This window comes from Scyliorhinus canicula, chromosome 3 (assembly GCF_902713615.1).
Source record: "Scyliorhinus canicula chromosome 3, sScyCan1.1, whole genome shotgun sequence".
NCBI lineage: Eukaryota > Metazoa > Chordata > Chondrichthyes > Carcharhiniformes > Scyliorhinidae > Scyliorhinus > Scyliorhinus canicula.
Genome location: NC_052148.1, coordinates 72,586,032 through 72,608,406, shown reverse-complemented (window position 1 = coordinate 72,608,406; position 22,375 = coordinate 72,586,032). Strand labels below are relative to the sequence as shown.

The 22,375-nt window shown below is 43.6% G+C and overlaps 1 protein-coding gene across 1 annotated transcript in view; it reads right to left on the bottom strand.

Annotated features, from left to right (window-relative positions):
• golph3 (golgi phosphoprotein 3) overlaps window positions 1-21,533 on the bottom strand; it is a 126,531-nt gene extending 104,998 nt beyond the window's left edge. The window contains exon 1 of the mRNA XM_038790711.1: window positions 21,111-21,533. Within this exon, the coding sequence (XP_038646639.1) occupies window positions 21,111-21,305 (195 nt within the window). The 5' untranslated portion in view covers window positions 21,306-21,533. The remainder of the gene's footprint in view (window positions 1-21,110) is intronic.
• Window positions 21,534-22,375: the final 842 nt, after the last annotated feature.

Genomic DNA, 22,375 nt, shown 5'->3' with positions numbered 1-22,375 from the left:
AAAAATCCATTCTTTTGTCAGAGGAAGGAAGAAGAAAAATTGTTAAGTCAGCATGGAGAGCAAAACTTGCCAAACTCCCCCTCCAACTCCCCCTCAACGTATAACTAGAGAAGACCAGTCAGATGGGGAGTGAAATACTGTACAAGGAAGGATGTAGAGACTTGATAAAGTTTGCTGGCAAGATTTGGATTGAGCTTCACGAATGGCTGTGGCAATAAAAGCACCATATCAATCCAAGAGGTGAAAAAGGTATGGATTTTAATTTCAGGAGGCTGATTAACAGCCATCACAGTCTGAATCAGCTCCTCCAACACACTGAAGAGAACTCAGCAAATTAAAAAAATTAAGCTGAATATTACAGGGAGGCAAACATCTCCAACCCACATCCCAAGGGTGCAAGAGGATGAGGAGGATTAGGAAGCTGGCCCATGGATCCCGGAGCCAGGTAAATCCAGGGAGGGTTCGGGCAGATCAGGGGTTGGTGGGAAAGTGGAAACACTCCAGGCAGAGGCATGTAAAATACAGTCCATTTGTTACTTGTGGCTTCATTAAAATATCATAAAATTACAGAAACATAACATAAAAGAGATCTTTCAGCCCCTTTAGTTTTGCCGTTCTGAATATCTAGCTAGTTCCACTCTCCTATTTCCTCATACATCTACAAATTCTTTCCTATTCAAGAATTTATCCAATTCCCTGTCCAAAGTAATTCTGGATCTTTTGAAAGTAACACTGGAAATGACAATTAAGGAGAAGCTATCAAATTTTGTGTTTTTCAACACCTCTATCAAAGATCCTCTTAATTGTCAATACTATAAAGAGAACAAAAACAAGAACTTGTATTTTTATATCATGCCTTTAACATAACAAAACATTCCAAAGCTAGGAGGTATTGGCCCTGTGCTTTTGTTTGTTTAAAAAAAGTTCAAAGTCTGGACATATTCCTTCTGCCTGCAGAGCACAGTCACTGCATATGAATATATGTAGCTTCTAGCAAGCATATTATTCACATGGCATCATCAACCAAATAAAGTCAACTTGCCAACAAATCGGCATCCCTTTCTTACACAGTATAAATTGTTGTTCCCTTTGAAATTTGGCATTCTTGCATCTGTCCTTCTGAGTTACTGAAAACAACTAGTCACCCACCAAATCTCCAATCCATCTGGAAAAAGAAAATCATTAATTTATATAAAAATTGATAAGCACATTGGCATCTTTTTGTCTTCGGATTACCCACCCATTAGATAAGTGATATTCGTCAAAACAGCAACTGTACACATCAGACAAATATTTTACAAGTTTGATTTTAAACTTTAAGATACATTAGTCATTACTTTTGAGATACTCTGCCTTTCCAGGATAATTCAAGGTTGACCAGGCAGTTTCAGGTCTGAAAGTGGCAGTTGTTGGCCCATTTGCAAGATTGCACGACACACACTGAACAATAATCTGATCAAGATAGCCACTGTCCTGCAGGATACCCTTGATGCGCTCCAAACCTGTGCAAAGTGTGCAACAGGCAAAGGCATTATTTACAAGATTGCTGATAAGACTAATCTCATAGCATGTGGAGTTATACAAATCCCATCCATGACCAGTAAGGGTAGGCTTGTGGTAGACAAGTGGAGAACCCATTAGCGGATTTCTCAACTAACACACAGAGGAATAGGGGCATGACTGCTCCATGTCTAAAGTGAATCTGAGTACAGGGTGGAGTGTATTAAGGTATGTGCATGTGGTTGCAGATTCAAAAATTGTGAACGTAGGATTTATCTACTGGAAATATGCATGGGATAGGACAGGCATTTTCAAAGTGGGGGTCGCGACCCGCGGATGGGTCGCGGGCGGGTGTCGGGAGGGTCGCGGAGTTATACATCGCGGCGCTCCCGATCGTGGGAATTCACAGGCAACAGCCGCAGCAGCCAGCTTTTAACAATGCCGACTGCGAGCGGCTTTAAAAATGACAGCCAAGACCAGATTTTTTAAAATGTGGCCACACTGCGTATGTGTACCCGCTCATCAGTGCGCATGCGTAGAGCCCAGCAAGGAGCACCGCCTCCTCCTGACGGCAGCACGCTGACACAGGAGAAGATTTTTTTTTTAATTCAATGCCTGAAGCAAGGCAGAGAGCAGGTCACACATCCCGAACACTGACAATGCGTGCTTTGGGTGCGATTGCAATTCCTCCATTTCTTCAGAAATGACCTACTTGTGCGAGGTTGGATTTTCTTCCTTTGTATATATAAATGATTTGGAGGAAAATGTAACAGGTCTGGTTACTAAGTTTGCAGACGACACAAAGGTTGGTGGAATTGCAGATAGCGATGAGGACTGTCAGAGGATTTAGATCGTTTGGAGACTTGGGCGGTGAGATGGCAGATGGAGTTTAATCCGGACAAATGTGAGGTAATGCATTTTGGAAGGTCTAATGCAGGTAGGGAATATACAGTTAATGGTAGAACCCTCAAGAGTATTGAAAGTCAGAGAGATCTAGGTGTACAGGTCCACAGGTCACTGAAAGGGGAAACACAGGTGGAGTAGGTAGTCAAGAAGGCATACAGCATGCTTGCCTTCATTGGCCGTGGCATTGAGTATAAGAATTGGCAAGTCATGTTCCAGCTGTATAGAACCTTAGTTAGGCCATACTTGGAGTATAGTGTTCAATTCTGGTCGCCACACTACCAGAAGGATGTGGAGGCTTTAGAGAGGGTGCAGATGAGATTTACCAGGACGTTGCCTGGTATGGAGGGCATTTGCTATGAGGAGCAGTTGAATAAACTCTGTTTGTTCTCACTGGAATGACGGAAGTTGAGGGGCGACCTGATAAGAGGTCTACAAAATTATGAGGGACATAGACAGAGTGGATAGTCAGAGGCTTTTTCCCAGGGTAGAGGGGTCAATTACTAGGGGGCATAGGTTTAAGGTGCGAGGGGCAAAGTTTAGTGGAGATGTACGAGGCAAGTTTTTTTTTTAAACACAGAGGATAGTGGGTGCCTGGAACTTGCTGCCAGAGGAGGTGGTGGAAGCAGCGACGATAGTGACATTTAAGGGGCATCTTGACAAATACATGAATAGGATGGGAATAGAGGGGTACAGACCCAGGAAGTGTCGAAGATTTTAGTTTTTTTTTTAGTTTTAGACTCCCCAACCTTCGGGAAAAGATGTTGCCTATCTACGCCCCTCATTATTTTATAGATCTCTATAAGATCACCTCTAAGCCTCCTACGCGCCAGGGAAAAAAACCCATTCTATCCGGCATGTCCTTATAACTCAAACCATCAAGTCAATACCTGGGAACCCCACCACCTGGGAAGCTCCCCTACCAAGTCACTCACCAATGTATTGCACGAATTGAAAATATATTGCCATTTCTTCACTATCGCTGGATCAAAATCCTGGAACTAACTGTATCTACACTTCAGCGACTGCAGCGGTTCAAGAAGGCAACTCATCACCACCTTCTGAAGGGCAATTAGGGATGGGAAATAAATGCTGGCCTAACCAGCAAAGCCCACATCCTGCAAATTAATTATTTTTAAAGATCCAGGATTTTTAAAAAAAATATTTTAAGGTATTTGAAAATTTTTATAACAGTAACAAAAACAATGACATCAACATGGTAAAATAAATATTTCCCCCCCAGCCCAATCTTCACACACCACAACCATACAACAACAATCCCCCCCCCCCCCCCTTGGAATACTACATCTGCTGACAATTTAAATTTTCCCCGAAAAAGTCGACAAACGGCTGCCACCTCCGGAAGAACCCCAACATTGACCCTCTTAAGGCAAACTTTATTTTCTCAAGACTGAGAAACCTAGCCATGTCACTAACCCAGGTCTCTACACTCGGGGGCTTCGAGTCCCTCCACATTAACAAGATCCGTCTCCGGGCTACTAGGGAGGCAAAGGCCAGGACGACGGCCTCTTTCGCCCCCTGAACTCACGGATCTTCCGACACTCCAAAGATCGCTACCTCCGGACTCAGCACCACCCGTGTCTTTAGTACCGTGGACATTGCCTTAGCAAAACCCTCCAAGCTTTGCGCATGCCCAAAACATGTGAACATGATTTGCTGGGCTTCCCGCGCATCTCGGACACCTATCCTCTACCCCGAAAAACTTGCTCATCCTAGCCACTGTCATGTGTGCCCGGTAGATTACCTTAAATTGTATCAGGCTAAGCCTGGCGCACAATGAGGAGGTATTAACCCTGCTTAGGGCATCCGCCCACAGACCCGCCTCTATCTCTCCTCCTAGCTCGTCCTCCCACTTGCCCTTAAGCTCCTCCACCAGAGTTTCCTCCACCTCCGAAAGCTCCTGGTAAATATCTGATACCTTCCCCTCGCCCACCCAGGAACTGGAAACTTCTCTATCCTGTATCTCCCGTGGCGGCAGCAGCGGAAAGGCCGGCACCTGTTTTCTCAGGAAGTCGCGCACCTGCAAAATACCTAAAACCATTCCCTGCTGGCAATTTAAATTTATCCTCCAAAGCTTTCAAGCTGGAAAAGCAGAGGTACCGTTACCAATGCTCCCAGACTGGTGTCTTTACATGATGCCGCCTCCATCCGCTCCCATGCCGACCCCTCCCCCACTCCCTGATCATAGCTATATTAGCCACCCAGTAGTAATTGCAGAAGTTCGGCAGCTCCAACCCACCCTCCCCCCCGACTGCGCTCCAGCAACACTTTCTTCACTCGCGGGGTTTTACTCGCCCACACAAAGCCCAAAATAATCTATTTCACCTGCTTGAAAAAGGCCTCAGGGATGAAGATGAGGAGGCACTGAATGGCAAACAGAAATCTGGGGAGGACCGTCATTTTCACGGTCAGTGATAGTGGGAGAATGTCCCATCTCGTAAAGTCCCCTTCCATTTGTTTTACCAACCAAATTCCCCCAAGATTCGCATTACTTCCCCATCCCCTCCAATGGGTCCTCTGCGTAGAGAGACCCAATGCTCCACCAACCCCCCCCCCCCCCCCCCCCCCCCCCCCCCCCGCCCCACAAACCCACCCTTTCCAGTTCCTAGAGGCTCTTAACGCCATGGCCAATGGCTCTATGGCCAGAGCAAACAGTAACGGGGAAAGGGGCACCCTTGCCTCGTCCCTTGGTGTAGTTCAAAATACCCCGACCTCAGCCGGTTCGTAAGCACACTCGCCACTGGTGCCTGATAGAGCAACCGCACCCAGTCAATAAAGCCCTCACCAAACCCAAACCTTCCACGTGCCTCCCACAGGTAATTCCACTCCACCCGATCAAAAGCCTTCTCCGTATTCATCGCTACCACCAACTCCGCCTCCTCTCCTTCTGAGGGCATCATAATAACATTTAGAGGCCTTCGAACATTGGCCTTGAGTTGCCTGCCCTTAACAAATCCCGTCTGGTCTTCCCCTATCACCCCAGGGACACAGTCCTCTATCCTTGTGGCCGGTATCTAAGCCAGCCGTTTGGCATCCACATTCAGTAGAGAAATCGGCCTGTATGTCCCGCATTGCTCTAGATCCTTCTTCAGTTTCGAGATCAATGAAATTGAGGCCTGCGACATTGTTGGGGGAGGACTCCCTTCTCTCTTGCTTCATTAAATGTCCTCACCAGCAGCGGGCTCAATATCTCTGAAAACTTCTTATAGAATTCCACCGGGTAGCCGTCAGACCCCGGAGCCTTGCCCGACTGCATGTCCTCCAGCCCCTTATTTCCTACATCTCGATCGGGGCCACCAGCCCCTCCACCAGGTCCTCCTCCGCCCTCAGAAACCTCAACTGATCCAGAAATTGCCTCATCCCCTCCACCCCAGTCGTGGGCTCCGACTCATATAATTTACTATAAAAGTCCTTAAACACCTCATTCACCCCCGCTGGGTTCAGGACAGTATTACCCCACTCCTTACTTTGCTCATCTCCCTGGCCGCCTCTCTTTTCCTGAGCTGGTGCGCCAACATTCTGCTTGCCTTTTCCCCGTACTCATAAATCGCCTCCCTTGCCTTCCTCAACTTTTCCACTGCTTTCCCTGTAAAACCACCACCGCTCCCTCAGTAGCCCCGCGTCCGGGGCCTCCAAGTATCTCCTGTCACGTGGAGTATCTCCTCCACTAATCTATCCCTCTCACCACGTTCCACCTTTTCTCTGGGGGCCCGTATCGAAGTTCCAAGATTTGGACCCAGTAACAGTGAAGAAATGGCAATATATTTCCAAATCCAAATGGTGAGCAGGAAGGGAACTTCCAGGTGGTGGTGTTTCCAACTGCCCTTTTTCTTCCAGGTGGTAGCTGTCATACCATATCAAAACTTTGCATAATCTAAAAGCTTCTGTCAGGTTACCCAAAAGTCTTTCCTTTCGTCTTCCCTTTCTTAGAGAAGAGTCCCAAACTTTTCAATCTTTCCTGATAGGCTAGTATCTATTAGCTAGTACCAACATTCCTCACATACTAAACACAAAAATACAGGAACAAAAAATAAATTAAGCTAGCATCCCCAAATTAAGGGTTTCCTGGACTTCATAAACTTTAGCAAACACATTGCCTCACACAAATGTAGATGAATACTCTAAATTTAAGTCCTATATTTAGGTAGTTTAAATTACAGAATCCATAACTGTGAATGGTTATTGACTTAACATGACTAGCCTTGGACTTCTTTGGTGAAAGAACATTTTACAAGGTGGAGATAAACTATGATTTCACAATAACCTTACCACTAGGCTACCATCACGAGACCATCAAAAACACTTTCTACATGAACCCTAACATCCAAAAATCAAAACTAATAATTGGTATGACATTTCTCTTAAATTCCAGGATGAAATTACTTTTCCACACAGCATATTACTAACCTACTAAATAATGCAGCACTGTACCTATTGACAGATTATTTAAAATCAATTTCACCACAAATCTCATGTTAGCTCTTGGCAAGCAGCTACAGATTGTTGCATTGAGTAACATGGGCTTTGCACTGAATTAATCATGCACAGCTAAGTATTCAATCAAAATGTGTTCGGTTAACCAAGCTAAAATGTGCCATTTTTTTCCTCCACAAACAAATTAAAAATGTCACATAGCTTTGAATATTGCCATGCCTAACTAAAGATGTGATCGTAAACCATATCAAGCCTCAACATGAGTCTTCTAAAGAGGATAAGAGATTGCAAAATCGGTAGTGAAGGATTATGGGCAACTTCAACAGTCTCAGATGACCAAATGCACAACAAGTTACATTAGAGTCGTAGCATTTTTACAACATGGAAAGAGACCCTTCAGCCCATCGTGGCCACACCAGCCAACAAGCACATATCTACTCAAATTCCAGTTTCCAGCACCTGGCCCATGGCCTCGTATGCTATGATATTTTAAGTGCTAATCTAAATGCTTCTTAAATGTTGTGAGGGTTCCCTGCCTCTACCACCCTTTTGGGCAGAGTTCCAAATGCCACCCACCTTCTGGGTGAAAAAGCTTTTCCTCACATCCCCTCTAAACCTCCTGCCCCTTGCTTTAAATCTATGCCCCCTTGTCATTGACTGCCCGGCTATGGGGAAAATCCTTCCTATCCACCCTAGATTTTCACAGTAACTTCATTGCAGTGTTAACGTAAGCCTACTTGTGACACGAATAAAGATTATCTATGCCACTCAATTTTATTCACCTCAATCAGCTGTTTTGCCTGAAACCAGATCAAAACGGATTGGATAAGGAATAAAAATTCAAAATCACAAAAGATAAGAAAACTGTGAATAATAAACTAAAGAATTATAAAAGCTAGAACACTGAATGACCAGGCAACATCAAAAATCAGATAAGCTAGGGCAGCACGGTGGCGTAGTGGTTAGCACTGCTGCCTCAAGGCGTCGAGGCCCCAGGTTCGATCCCGGCTCAGGGTCACTGTCCATGTGGAGTTTCCACATTCTCCTCGTGTCTGTGTGGGTTTCACCCCCACAACCCAAAAGATGTGTAGGGTAGGTGGACTGGCCACACTAAATTGCCCCCTTAATTGGAAAAAATGAATTGGGTACTCTAAATTTATTTTTAAAAACTAGATAAGCTAATCAAATTAAACACTTAAAAAAACAGTCCACCTTTTTTTCCCCCTCAGCATCTGAAATTTTTAGTGTTCCAAAGATAAATTAGAAACAAATTAAAGTAACCAATTACCCATTTCACACAGAACTAAATTCACCCAGCAAATTACTATATTTTTTAAAAATACCTTCTTTAAGCATTTACTTGATGCATCCAGGTATTCATTTGAATGCATCCACCTTTACCATAAAGCCAAGGTTTCAACTTGATCCTTCACAAGTAAATTGCTGATGATTTGGGTTGTCTCTCAGAATATGCACAAAGTCTGAGATTATTCCCATTGACTGATGCAGGGACCCATGAATCGTCTATATGCGAACTGCTGGAACCAGGGATTTATTGGCACATTTGCTTAACTTCAGTTACAAGTTGCTAATGGGGATCATTAGAGATACATTGCACAGTATTTGGGCAGCACAATGGTACAGTGGTTAGCACTGCTGCATCACAGCGCCAGGCATCCGGGTTCAATTCCCGCCTTGGGTCACGGTCTGTTTGGAGTTTGTACGTTCTCCCCGTTGGTTTCCTCAGAGTGCTCTGTTTTCCTCCCACAGTCCAAAGATGTGCAGGTTAGGTGGATTGGCCATGATAAAAAAAATCTAAATAAATTTAGAGTACCCAATTTTTTTTTCCAATTAATGGCAATCTGGCGTGGACAAGCCATCTACCCTACACATCTTATTAGGTTGGCAGACATGGGAGAATGTGCAAACTCCACGCGTACAGTGACCCAGGGCCGGGATTGAACCCCAGTCCTCAGAGCCGTGAGGCAGCAGTGTTAACCACTACGCCAGCACACTGCCCTCGTCATGATAAAAATTACCACAGTGTTTAAAAGGTTATATGGGGTTCTTGGGTTACAGGATAGGGTGGGTTGTGGGCCTAGGTGGGATTTTCTTTGAGGGGGGGGATGGTGGTCAGTGCAGACCCAATGGGCTGAATGGCCTCCTTCTGCACTGTATTGATTTTATGATTAGAGAAAGGGTTAATACTGAATTTCGAGATTGCTGCTATCTCATTAATCTGCTAGAATTTGAATAATTTATTACGTTGGTGGATTTTGGCAGCCAGGTCAATTAACTGGTCAGTATCTTGATTTGCCCAAGGCCTTTAACTAGGTTGTGCACAAAAGGTTACGAAATAAAAAGCGACCTTCTGTAAGAGTAATGGGTTGAGTTTGTGTTTGACAACTGGAAAGGTATGCATTTATGGACAAAAGTTAATTATTATTAGTGGTTGTGCAAGACTATCCAGAACAGTGCGCGCAGTTTTGGTTCCTTTATATGGTGGCTGTTGTAGAAGCCCTGGAAAAAGTTCAAATTGAAGCCATTTAAAAGGTCCTTATTTACCGCAGTAGAGTTAGAGAGTCGCAGCTTTAGAGAGTCGCAGCTTTATATGAGGATATGAAAAGAAGAAAAGGATTAAGCCAAGTCCACATGGATATACATACTCTCACTTGTTGAAAACATTTTGTCCAATACAAACCATCATTGAATCCACTGAATCCCTACAGCGCAGAAGGAGGTCATTCAGCGCATCAAGTCTCCACTAACCCTCCACTAGAGCACTCTACCTAGGCCCACTTCACCATCCTATCCCTGTAACCTTGTAACCTCACCTAGACATCTTTGAACATCAAGGACAATTTTAGCAAGTCCAGTCCAACCTCACCTACACATCTTTGGACTGTGGGAAAAAAACTGGAGCTCCCGGAGGAAACCCATGCAGTCACGGGGAGAAACTCCACACAAAGTCACTCAATGCCGGAATTGAACCAAGGTCCCTGGGCAGTGTGAGCCAGTGGTGCTAACCACTGTGTCACCAATACACCCATAAACTATTTAAGTTAAGTAGGTATGAGGACATGCATAGATGTTAAGCAAGCAGAGAACTGTTAGATTTAGGAGGTACTTATTTTGATAGAGAATCATCAAATGTCTGCAACAAATTGCATGCCATGCAAAGAGTACTCAAGTAGGAGCTGGAAGAGTTCCTGAGCTGACCAACATAACCCAATGTAAATTTGGCATTCGAAGCTGTGGCGGGAGATGGGGTTCCGAGAATTTGCTGAAACAAGTAAGCATCAGAAAACCCAGCAATCAAATTCCAAAAACTGTCATGTAGCAGAAAGAAAAACATGACAAAAATGTACCAAATTTGTTTTTGACACAATCTTCAAGTTTTTTCCAAATAAAAAGGTACTGGTATAAGCATCTTCAACTATTCACCATTGAAATCATTGGTATGTGGTGTTGTGAACACCTTGCATTTGGAATTTTGGGCTCAATTCAAAAAGGGTCATTCAAAAGGGAAAGAGAGAGAGCACAGAAAAAGACAGAGAGAAAGAGAAAAAACACAGGCAGGCAAAGGAAAATCCAAAGAGGTTTTATAAGTAGATTAAGGGCAAGGGATTAACCAAGGAAAGACCCTTCAGGGGTCAAAATGGTAATGTGTGTGTGGAGCCGGAAGACGTAGGCGAGGTATTCTATTAGTATTTTGCATCGGTGTTCACTATGGAGAAGGACAATTTAGGTATAGAACTCAGGGAGGGGGACTGTGATATGACTGAACATATTAGCATGGAGGAGGTGCTGTTAGTACTTTTAGTGGGCTTAAAGGTAGATCAATCCTCAGGCCCAGATGAGATGCATCCAAGCTGCTGTGTGAGATAAAGAAGGTGACTTCAGGGGCTCTGACACTAATTTCCAAATCCTCTTTAGCCACTGGAGAAGTGCCGGGTGTTGGAGGACAGCTAATGTGAAAAGTAGGGGGGAAAAAACAGATAACTACAGGCCAGTGAGTCTAACATCAGCGGTAGGGAAGTTGTAAAACATTCTGAGGGACAGAATTAATCTCCACTTGGAGGGGCATGGATTATCAAGGATAGTCAGCATAGCTTTATCAGGGAGAGGTCATGTCTATCAAATTTGGTTGAATTCTTTGATGTGGTGACTGAGAGTGTACAGTTGATGTAGTCTACATGGACTTAAGTAAGGCGTTTGACAAGGTGCTGCATGGGAGACTGATCAAGAAGGTAAGGACCCATGGGATCTAGAGAGCAATTTGGCAAATTGGATCCAAAAATCACTTTGTGGCAAGAGGCAGAAGGTGAAGGCCGGAAGTTGTTTTTGTGACTAGAAGCCTGTGTCCAGTGGTCTACCGCAAGGATTGGTACGGAGTCCCTTGTGGTTAGTATACATTAATGATCTAGACATGAATGTAGGAGGTCTGGTCAGTAAGTTTGCAGAAGACACAAAAATTGGTGGTGTGGTAAATAGCAAGGAGCATTAGATTACAGGATGATATAGATGGGCTAGTCAAATAAGCAGAAGTGACAAATAGAATTTAACCTTTCAAAGCGTGAGGTGATGCATTTTGGGGAACTAACAATGCAAGGGAATACACAATGAACGGTAGGACGCTAGGAAGTACAAAGGACTAGAGGAACTGTGGGGTATATGTCCAACAATCCGTGAAGGCAGCAGGCCAGGTAGATAAAGTGTTTAAGAAGGCATATGGAATACTTGCCTTTATTAGCAGACAGAGGCATAGAATACAAGAACAGGGAGTTTATGATGGGAGCTGTGTAAAGCATCATTAGGCCACAGCTAGAGCAGTTTGTGTAGTTCTGATCTCTATGCTCTTGGAAGGATGTGATTATACTAGAAAAGGTTCATGGGAAATTCACCAAGATGTTGTCTGAGCTGCAGTACTTCAGCTATGGAGAGGCTATTAGTTAGGCTGGGGTTGTTCTCCTTAGACCAGAGAAGACTGAGTGGGGATCTGATCGAAGTGTACAAATTTATGAAGGATATTGATAGGGGAGATAGGATTAATATTTTCCCCTTAGGAGAAGGGTCAATACCTAAGGGGTATAGATTAAAAGTAAGGGGCAGGGGATTTCACCCAGAGGGTGGTGAGGATCTGCAACTCACTGCCTGAAAGGGTGGTAGAGGCAGGAACCTTCATAACTTTCAGGAAGCATTTAGACTAACACTTGAAATACCATAACACACAAGGCTATGGACCAAGTACTTGAAAAAGGGATTCAAATAGATAGGTGCTTGATGGCCAGCATTGACACAAATGGGTCGAAGGTGTCCCTTTCTGTGCTGCAAAACTATATGACTAATTTAATGTACTTGGCTGAAACTTGGACTGCAATGAATGCCCATGTGAAAAAAGAACGTCAAAAAGCAGGCCTGGCAGGAGCGACATGTGCGCAGTGGTTAGCACTGGGACTGCGGCACTGAGGACCCAGGTTCGAATCCAGGCCCTAGGTCATTGTCCGTGTGGAGTTTGCACATTCTCCCATGTCTGCATGGGTTTCACCCCCACAACCCAAAGATGTGCTGGTTGTGTGGATTGGCCACACTAAATTTCCCCTTAATTGGAAAAGAATAATACTTTAAATTTATAACAAAAAAAAGCAGGCCTGGTTGGGGCAGCACGGTGGAGCAGTGCTGCCTCATGGTGCCGGATTTAAGAATCAGTTCGTTAGATCAGCATCCACATTGACATTGCATGATTTTACTGATTTGTTAAGGTTCTTCAAATTGCATTGCACGATTGTTTTAAATTTACAAGCAGACACATTTACTAAGAAAATGACTAGAATGCACCAATGAAACTAGCAAACAGTTTTATGTTTGTTTTTTTTTAGAGGTAATTTTAATATTAGGTTACTCACAGTTGAAATGAAAAATGAAATGAAAATCGCTTATTGTCACGAGTGAGCTTCAATGAAGTTACTGTGAAAAGCCCCTAGTCGCCACATTCCGGCGCCTGTTCGGAGAGGCTGGTATGGGAATTGAACCGTGCTGTTGGCCTGCCTTGGTCTGCTTTAAAAGCCAGCGATTTAGCCCAGTGTGCTAAACCAGCCCCTAAATGAAAATCGCTTATCGTCACAAGTAGGCTTCAATGAAGTTACTGTGAAAAGCCCCTAGTTGCCACATTCCGGCACCTGTTCGGGGAGGCTGGTACGGGAATTGAACCCGTGCTGCTGGCCTGCCTTGGTCTGCTTTAAAAGCCAGTGATTTAGCCCAGTGTGCTAAACCAGTTGGTAAGGACCGGACACTTACTAAAAGTGCATATTTTTGTGATGCACTCATTTTCAGCTGCATTAAATAAAACTGGACCACCTTCCCACTCTTGAAATACATTAATACTTTTCAAATTTAAAGAAATAAAATAATTAAGTTCTATTAAGATACCCAAAAAAACTGATTCATAGAAGATGTTACCCAATGCACAGGTCATTAGAAACTTGAAGTGTAACCTAAGCAGCACAATTCCGAGTGAATGTTGGCATAATTTCTCCATTATACTCAAATCTTAAATTTTATCCCACACTCTTTTTATACTCAAGATACAAAATACATATTCCAAGTGATGCACACTTTTCCCAAACTACGCTATCTATATTCAGCATAATGTTTCTGTTGGACAGCTAAATTTGACTGCTTTCATAGTTAATTGATATATAATAACCAGCTTTCTTTAACCAACAAACCAGCAGACAACTTTTAAAATGGTCCTCCTTTTGGGAACTCTCAAACTAGGGCCAAAGGCAGATTTTGTTTTAAGGCAAACAGTGTATTGTAACTGGCCTGGCAAGATGCATCAGTAATTCTGATGACCTTGTCTTTTGTCCCCATCTGTTTCTTGTGTTACACTAGATGATTTGATTACAATCAAGAATTCACTATGCAAGATTAGCTTGCAATATCCCAAATCCCAAAATATTTTTCTTCACTAATAAAAACAGAAGATGCTGGAAATTCTTAGCAAGTCTGGAAGCATCTGTGGGTAGAAAAACAGAATTAATGTTTCAGATCAATGACGTTTCATCAAGCTTCAAGACCTGAAATGTTGGGTTAGATTTTTGCTGGCAAGGTGGATAGTTTTTCCCCCAACTCAACAGGCCTGCCTCAACAGAAAAGATTCCATCACACACAATTTTCACTCTGGGGAGATGGAGGCATAATTGAGACAGGCCCGGCGACCCTCAAGGAGCCTAAAGGTGGGTGAGTGGCGAGGCAGACTGGCTGGAAGGACTACCTCATTTTCTGATACCGTGTCCCAGTTGTTTTAAAAAGTATACGGCCCTCCAGCCCACACCCCTCATACCCAATCCCTCCCCTCTATGTCCACTCACCCAGTACATACTGAACCAGTGAGCCATATAATAACAATGGAAAGTCTTGAAAAGCTGAGAGAATAAAACACCCATTCAGAAAACCACTTTGAAAGAAACTGACTTGGCGTAGCCATTCATTAAAAAAAAAATTTACAGTACCAAATTCATTTTTTCCAATTAAGGGGCAATTTAGCATGGCCAATCCATCTCGCCTGCACATCTTTGGGTTGTGGGGGCGAAACACATGCAAACACAGGACAAATGTGCGAACTCCACATGGACAATGACCTAGAGCCGGGATCGAACCTGGGACCCCGGCGCTGTAAGGCAGCAGGGCTAACCCACTGCGCCATCGTGCTGCCCCGCAGAGCCATTCATAATATCAATAACAGAATCTTTCCCTCACTTCACATCTCTTAACCATGACCAAATAAATAGATATTTACAAGGCAGAACAAAGAAAGAATAAATTATAACATTAAAGTTGCCAATCAAAGCATATACTCCACTTTCACCTGTCAAAGCAGAACCTCTGCCGAGTTAATCCATTTGAGTGTTTTGGAACTCAGTCAAGCATTTAGAATGAGGCCATCGAGGAACTGCGTTAACAGAGATATCCAGACATATGTTTCTCCAAATGTTAATATATGGCTCATTGGTTCTCTACCTAGCACTTACTGAGTGAGTGGGCATGGGGGAAGACACTTTAAATTTACCTTTCAAAGGGTTCCAGAATCACGACTCTTCTGAGGGGCAAACCATGAGTCATCCAGAAGCTGTTCCGACTCCACAAACATTGTGGAATACGAATGTACACCCACAATGGAGCCAGAAAGGTTGGGAGTTTAGAGTGTGGGCTCCCTACCCACTGGCACAACTCCTCGGAAATCCAGGCCTTTAGCTTTTTCTCTCCCTTGTGATACCACCAGGCACGAGTATCTCCAGCATTTTGCTTTTATTTCAAATTTTCAACATCCGTAAGTATTTTGCTTTTGTATTAGTCTACATACTAATTTTTCAAATCACCATTACAAGGATCATCAAAACACAAGAAAAGTCTACACAAGAGAAAGATTGAACAAGATCTGCAGAGTACAACAAATCCCTTTTTTTGTATTGAACATTCCAAGGCTGTTTCCATGGAAACACTTATTGCATGCAGCTGTTAGCCTAAAAACAGAAATGGCAACATATGCTTGGCTCAGCCTTCGATTTACCCTCTAGATTATATAATCCCAATTTCTCAGCACATTCACTGTAACTGTTCTGTGCTACTACCAGTTTGCCTGTTTACTAGCATCTTTCAGCACCAAAACAAGACCATAATATTTGACAATGAAATAGATGATAGTTTATTTTGCAGCAATCTTGGGTACAAAAATTGTAATATCATTGCCAATTATATCTTCTATGTACCCAATCAAGAACTTCCAGCAACTACATACTGTAAACGCTTTTCTCACTTCAATTAGATTACAGGTAAAATCTTTGATAAAGGTGCCTTCCTGGGAACTATGTTGGTGGGAAACTCTTTCAAAGGTCTGAAGCATACTACAAATGAGCAACCATTTTGCAATTAAAATAACACTACCATTGCATCGGCTAATGAATGCGTACAAAGGACGATGCCTCAAATGGCTCAGTTAATTAAAGCTGTGCCTTGTAAACCAGATTAATTTGAATTAGCTGATCTGACAGTATCTGTGGAAAGAAACAGTTAACGTTTCAGGTCTAAATTACCCTAATACAGAACTGCAGAAAGGGAGAAATGTAAAGAGTTATATAGATGGAAAGGAGATGGAAGAGGAGGGGCAAAGTAGATACTGACAAATGTGGGAGTGTTAATGGTGCCATTAAGGGATGAAGAATAGGGTGGCATGTGGCGCAGTGGTTAACACTGGGACTGCGGCGCTGAGGGCCCGGGTCAAATCCCGGCCCTGGGTCGAATCCCGGCCCTGGGTCACTGTCCATGTGGAGTTTGCACCAAGATATGCTAGTTAAGTGAATTGGCCATGCTAAATTGCCCCTTAATTGGAAAAGAATAATAATTGGCTACTTTAAATTTATAAACAAAAAATAGAATGAACAGTGGTAATAGTGGCAAACAGTGAGGTAACAGAATGGGAGGAACTGAACAGCAAGGACAGGTGGCCATGTAGGGGAGGAGTGGGTGGGATTGTGTTGGAGCCGGCCAAGGAGCTGAATAATAATTAACAAAGTACAAAAAGGGGGCAGTGAGTTGGTTAAGATAGAGGGGGAAGTTTATTGTCTAAAGTTATTGGACTCAATGTGGAACCCAGAAGGCTGTGTCAACATCCGTCATTAACTCGGTTTCTCGCCACAGACACTGCCAGACCTGCTTAGTTTTTCCAGCATTTTCTGTTTTAATATCATATTTCCAGCATCTGTAGTATTTTGCTTTCGTTGATAGGTTAGCTGAACCATCAGGAAACACGAGATCCAGGCAAAGGACAAGAAAAATCAACGATATTACCACACTGCAGTCCTATATTTTCCTATATTTACAGATGAAAAATCATAATTTGAACAAAATAACAGAGTGACCCACTGACCACAAACCAACAGTCCAGCAAGGAATCAATGGCTTTCACACAGAAGAAAATTAGTTGGAGTGGCAAATTAGAAGAGAAAATGTGAATTCTGTAAAATGGATCACAGCAACTATAAATACCTCAAGAGAGCCACTGTAACACAGTGGCATCAATATATTTTCAATCTTATTTTTCAGGGACACAATTGCCATGTTTTAAATCTATTCTTAGGATGTGGACGTTGTTAGCAAGACCATATTTACTGTCCATTCTTGGTTGTCCACGAAGTGGTAGGAGTGAGCTTGCTTCCTTAACTGCTAAACTCCGACTAGCGAAGCTACTCTCACAGTACTCGGGGGAAAAGATATTCCTGGATTTTACCCAGCGACAAGGAAAGTTGATGTTAGGAATTGGAGGGGATTCTGGAGATTGTGTTATTCCTGTGCACTTGCTGCTCTGGCCCTTCTGATGATGGAGCTCATGGGTTTGTTAATGTTGTCAAAGTGAAGGTGAGTGGACCCTATGTTAAGTATCCAAACCCATATAAATAGGCTCAGGTTTTAGTCAGCATTATTGTTAACATTATTCTGCCATTGTACCATTTTATTCAATTGAAAGTTATCACAATTCTAATTACACTAATTGTATTTGGACTGGATAATTTTTAAATTTATATTAATGGTAAATTTGAAATGCATTAGGTTAGATTTTATTTGACTAATAAGACTAATATATGATCTGAGCCCATAAATTGAACGCTTTTGCATGGATAAGTCCTTTAATGAACAAACTTTTATTTATATATGGCACTACATCACATCCTCAAGTAATTGCAATGCCCTTTACATCCAATTGATTATTTTGCAGTACAGTGACTGTTATGTCAATAAATATAAGCAGCCAACTTGCATACACCAAATGATCAGATAAAGTTTCTGGTAGTGTAGGCCAAGAGAGAAGAATGTTGGCCAAGTATTGCCAAAGGATCATTTGCATCCAGGTGTACAATGTAAAAGACAACATCTTCCAATCTGCATAGAGTAAAAATTGGAAATGTGATGTTTCCCTTTAAAACAGCTGTACAAAAGGACAATTCAAACAGCTAAAACGTGAGATAAACTTAGAATGGAAGACAACCTTAATCATTAAAGATGTACTTGATCAAATGCACAACCTAGGAATTATTGAAACAGCACGAGAGTTTGCCTGAACCAGTTAAAATTCCTATTTTAACAGTTCAAATGCAGCTCAGTTTTACAACTAATTTCAAATAACCTCAAACCTAAATTAGTTTGTCCTCTCAGCAGAGAGGCCGTGATATAAATGGAGTTTTCTAAATTTGTATACAAAAGTTGTGGAAGAAAGATACCAAATGTAAATACCATCAAATCATCATTTTTATAAGCAAACATTGCTGAGGGCATGTCCTTTCTTGAGCTCCTGCAACCATATATCAAATGGACAAAATGCATCATTTAAATTATGGAAAATCAATAAGCTAATTGTACTCTGTGCTTGGAATATTTGATAAATCTCACTTCATTCTTGGATTTAGATTAGGACTCTTCTTAAAGTCAGTTATTAAACACCCTGGCCTATGTAATTTCTGGAGTATTTTACAAAATTAATGTAATGGCAAGTTCTACAGACATTCAAAAATGTGAGCAGTCATGTGCATATTGTAGTAATTATTATGCCTGCCTTCCTCGGTACTAAACCTCAGACATTTCTTTGAACAAATTAGTATACTGAAAGTACACAGCATGCCAATCAATCTGCAAAATTAAAGTTAGTTTAACATTTCATGAAAAGATTATTTGTTGTTGGTTATGTTCACACATGAACATACAAATTAGGAGTATATGGCCATTTGGTTCATTGAGCCTGCTCTGTCATTCAATAAGATTGTGTCTGATAACATCCCCCGATATCTTTTGAATCCCTGGTTCGTCATCAATCCTTAAAAATATACAATTACCCCATTTCTATCACTCTCTGGGGAAGAGAACACCACATACTAAAAATTCAAAGATAGAATTTTGCACAGCCTCTACCAAATCCATACCCACCTTTCTGGGAGCTTGATATTTAAATCTTCCCAATCAGGTTCCTGCCTCTGCCACAGTATTTAAATAATTCCTGTCAAAATCACAAATGTTGTGACTTTGTGACTGAGAAAGGGGAACTATCCCTCAAGATCCTATCTGCTGCCTTTGACACAGTTAACCACATTATCCACCCCCACCTTTTTACCATCCAGTTTGATAAGAATGCATTCACTGATTCCATTCATATCTACCTAGTTCAATCCAAAGACTCACCTGTAATGGCTTCTCTTTCTGCTCCTAAGGATGTATCCTTGGTCACCTTTTTCTCGTCTACAATGCTGCTTACGGTGACATCAGCCAAAAACACATCAAATTCCACATGTATGCAGATGATACCCAGCTCTGCCTCATCACCTCTCTCTCTATTATTTCACTATTTCTACATTATCAGACTTGTCCAACAGCCAGAACTAGATGAGCTAAACTTCTTTCAACTAAATATTGGGACCACAGAAAGCCATTGTCTTGTGTTCCCACCACAAACTTTGTTCCTTTGCCAGACAATGTCTGAGGCTGAACCAGATTGTTCCTAGCTCCAGCATCTCATCTGACTCATAGTTAAGCTTTGACAACCCACTGCTTCATCAAGACTCCTTATTTCCACTTGCATTAAACTCCCAATTCTATACCTCATCTTCCATTGAAACCCACATCCATGTCTGTGTTATCTCCAACCATGACAATTGCAAAACTCTTGGCCAGCTTTTCACATTGGCCCTTGTCCTAACTCATGAAAACCCCTTTAGAAGATAGAACATACATTGCAGAAGGAGGCCATTCGCCCATCAAGTCTGCACCGGCCCACTTAAGCCCTGACCTCTACCCTATCCCCGTAACCCAATAACCCCTCCTAACCTTTTTATTTTGGTCACTAAGGGCAATTTATCATGGCCAATCCACCTAAGCTGCACACCTTTGGACTGTGGGAGGAATCCGGAGCACCCGGAGGAAACCCACGCAGACACAGGGAGAACGTGCAGACTCCGCACAGACAGTGACCAGCAGGGAATCGAACCTGGGACCCTGGAGCTGTGAAGCCACAGTGCTATCCACTTGTGCTACCCTGCTGACCTCATTGCCATGGTTTTTAAACTGACACTGGCTCCCTGTTAATGCAACAACTTGATTTTAAAAACACACACCCTGGTTTTCAAATCTCCCCATTGCCTCATCCCTATCTACCCTGTCATTTCCTCTAGCCCACAAACCTTTGTGATCCACAAAATCCCTACAGTGCAGGAAGCCATTCGGCTCATTGACTCTGCACTCACCCCCTGAAAGAGAAGCCTACCTACGCTCAACCGCTATAACCCCATCTAACCGGTTCATTTTTGGATTGGGGGAGGAAACTGAAGCACCTGGAGGCAATCTGTGCAGACACTGGGAGAATATGCAAACTCCACAAAGTCATCCACAGCCAGAATTGTCCCAGGTCCCTGGTGTTGTGCTGCAGCAGTGCTAACCACTGTGCCACCCCTCCGGTACTTGCGCTCTTCCAATTCTGGCCTCTTGAGCTTGCCTAATTTTAAAATCACTCCATCAATGCAATTCCATCATTATACCTCGCCACCTCACTTCCTCCTTCAAACCTAAATCTTTAACACAGCTTTCAGCCATCCACCCCAATTCTGTTGTGTGGCCAGGTGCCAAATGTTGTTGTGCAATGTTGCTGTGAAGAGCCTTGGGACCTTTTTTTCAAAACTACCTGGAGGTGCTTTATAAATAGAAAATGTTTATTGTTGCCTGTTATGAGCAGTTGGAGTTGTTGAACCTAGTTGTAATTTCAGATTTCCAATGTTATTAATTTCCTACCAGTTCGTCGAGAAAAATGGCACGGTCTGTCCATTTAAAGAATAATGAAGTATATGGTGATTATTATTCCTATACCTGGCCCTCAGTCAACCTGCTTCAGGAACTGAGCTGGTGATCACTCACTGGAGGTATTGTGTACTTGTACAAACAGACTGAGCCGCCCTCCCTTCACGCCCATTGGACCACTTCCACCCCCACCTTCGCCTTCCAGAGCCATTCCCTTCACTATTGGTGAATGAAAATGTCAATCATCACTAAAAACCTGCTGCCTCGCCACCCGAAGTCCTTCCGTTCAGGTTAGGTAGACTGCTACAATTCTGGAGGCCTACACTTCCACACAAATCAGACAGACTGTTTTCTCTGAATACTCGGCAGAAATAACCATTTTGTCGCATCTCAGGGTAACGGAATAAAACAAATCAGACCTCCCGGTCCTTCAGGCCCAAGAGCAGCACCTCTTCCATCAGGGTCAGGCGAGTTTCTTTCGAGTCGCCTTTCTCGTCCTCCTGGTCCTGCTCATCCCTCCGCTCCTCGTCGTCGTCGGGGATTTTCTCCGCGTTCCTCGAAGCTTCGGTTTTCCTTTGGACGAGGCCGGAGCTCCTCTGGGTCAGAGTCGACATGGCTGGAGGAGGATTGGGGGGGGGGACGCAGCAGCCACTGGTGCTTCTGTCCTGTCAGCAAAGAGGTTTCATAAATTTAACACGGAGGAGGAGCGGTTGTTATCGCTCAATGCAGACAGTTATAAAAACTCCGTGTGTGGTGGGGGGGGGAAGCCGAGAATCCCGTCACTAGATTTACTTTCCAGCAATATGGCGGCGAGTCGGCCCCAGTGACGTCACAGTGGGCTGTGACAGGCCCCGCCGAGTCCTCAAAGAGGCGGCCGTAGGGGGCGGAGCTCGGGGTGGCGAGGGGGCGGAGCTCGGGGTGGCGAGGGGGCGGAGCTCGGGGTGGCGAGGGGGCGGAGCTCGGGGTGGTTGGGGGGGCGGAGTTCGGGGTGGTTGGGGGGGCGGAGTTCGGGGCGGTTGGGGGGGGCGGAGTTCGGGGTGGTTGGGGGGGCGGAGTTCGGGGTGGTTGGGGGGGCGGAGTTCGGGGCGGTTGGGGGGGCGGAGCTCGGGGTGGTGGGGGGCGGAGCTCGTGGAGGGGGAGGAGCTCGTGGAGGGGGAGGAGCTCGTGGCAGGGGCTGTAGATAACCACAGCTGGTGCAGTAATTGCACTCAAGCTGTTGGCCTCGCTCTGCATCACGAAACAGCTGTCCAGCCAACTGAGCTAAAACTACTACAGGTGTATTTAACCCCCAACCTGGTAAGACAGTGACACCTCAACTGGGGATCCCACTTCTGACACCAATCAGCATTTTGCATTGATGCCGCAAATCTTACGCCAAATTGTGGTAGTTGACAACTGATAGGATAACGCACTCCCAATGTATGCATGATTAACTATATTTGGTCCAACATTTGCTGGAAAATAATTTTCAGAATTTTTACCCCTGGGAATATATTTCATTTGCATTTGTACCTGTCTGAAAAGGTATTACAGCTTTGGTTTCTGAACCCAACTTGGCAGCTTGTTCTTATGCTAATGTAGTGGTTAGCACTGTTGTTTCACAGCGCCAAGGACCCGGGTTCCATTACCGGCTTGGGTCACTATCTGCCCAGAGTCTGCACATTCTCCTCCTGTCTGCATGGGT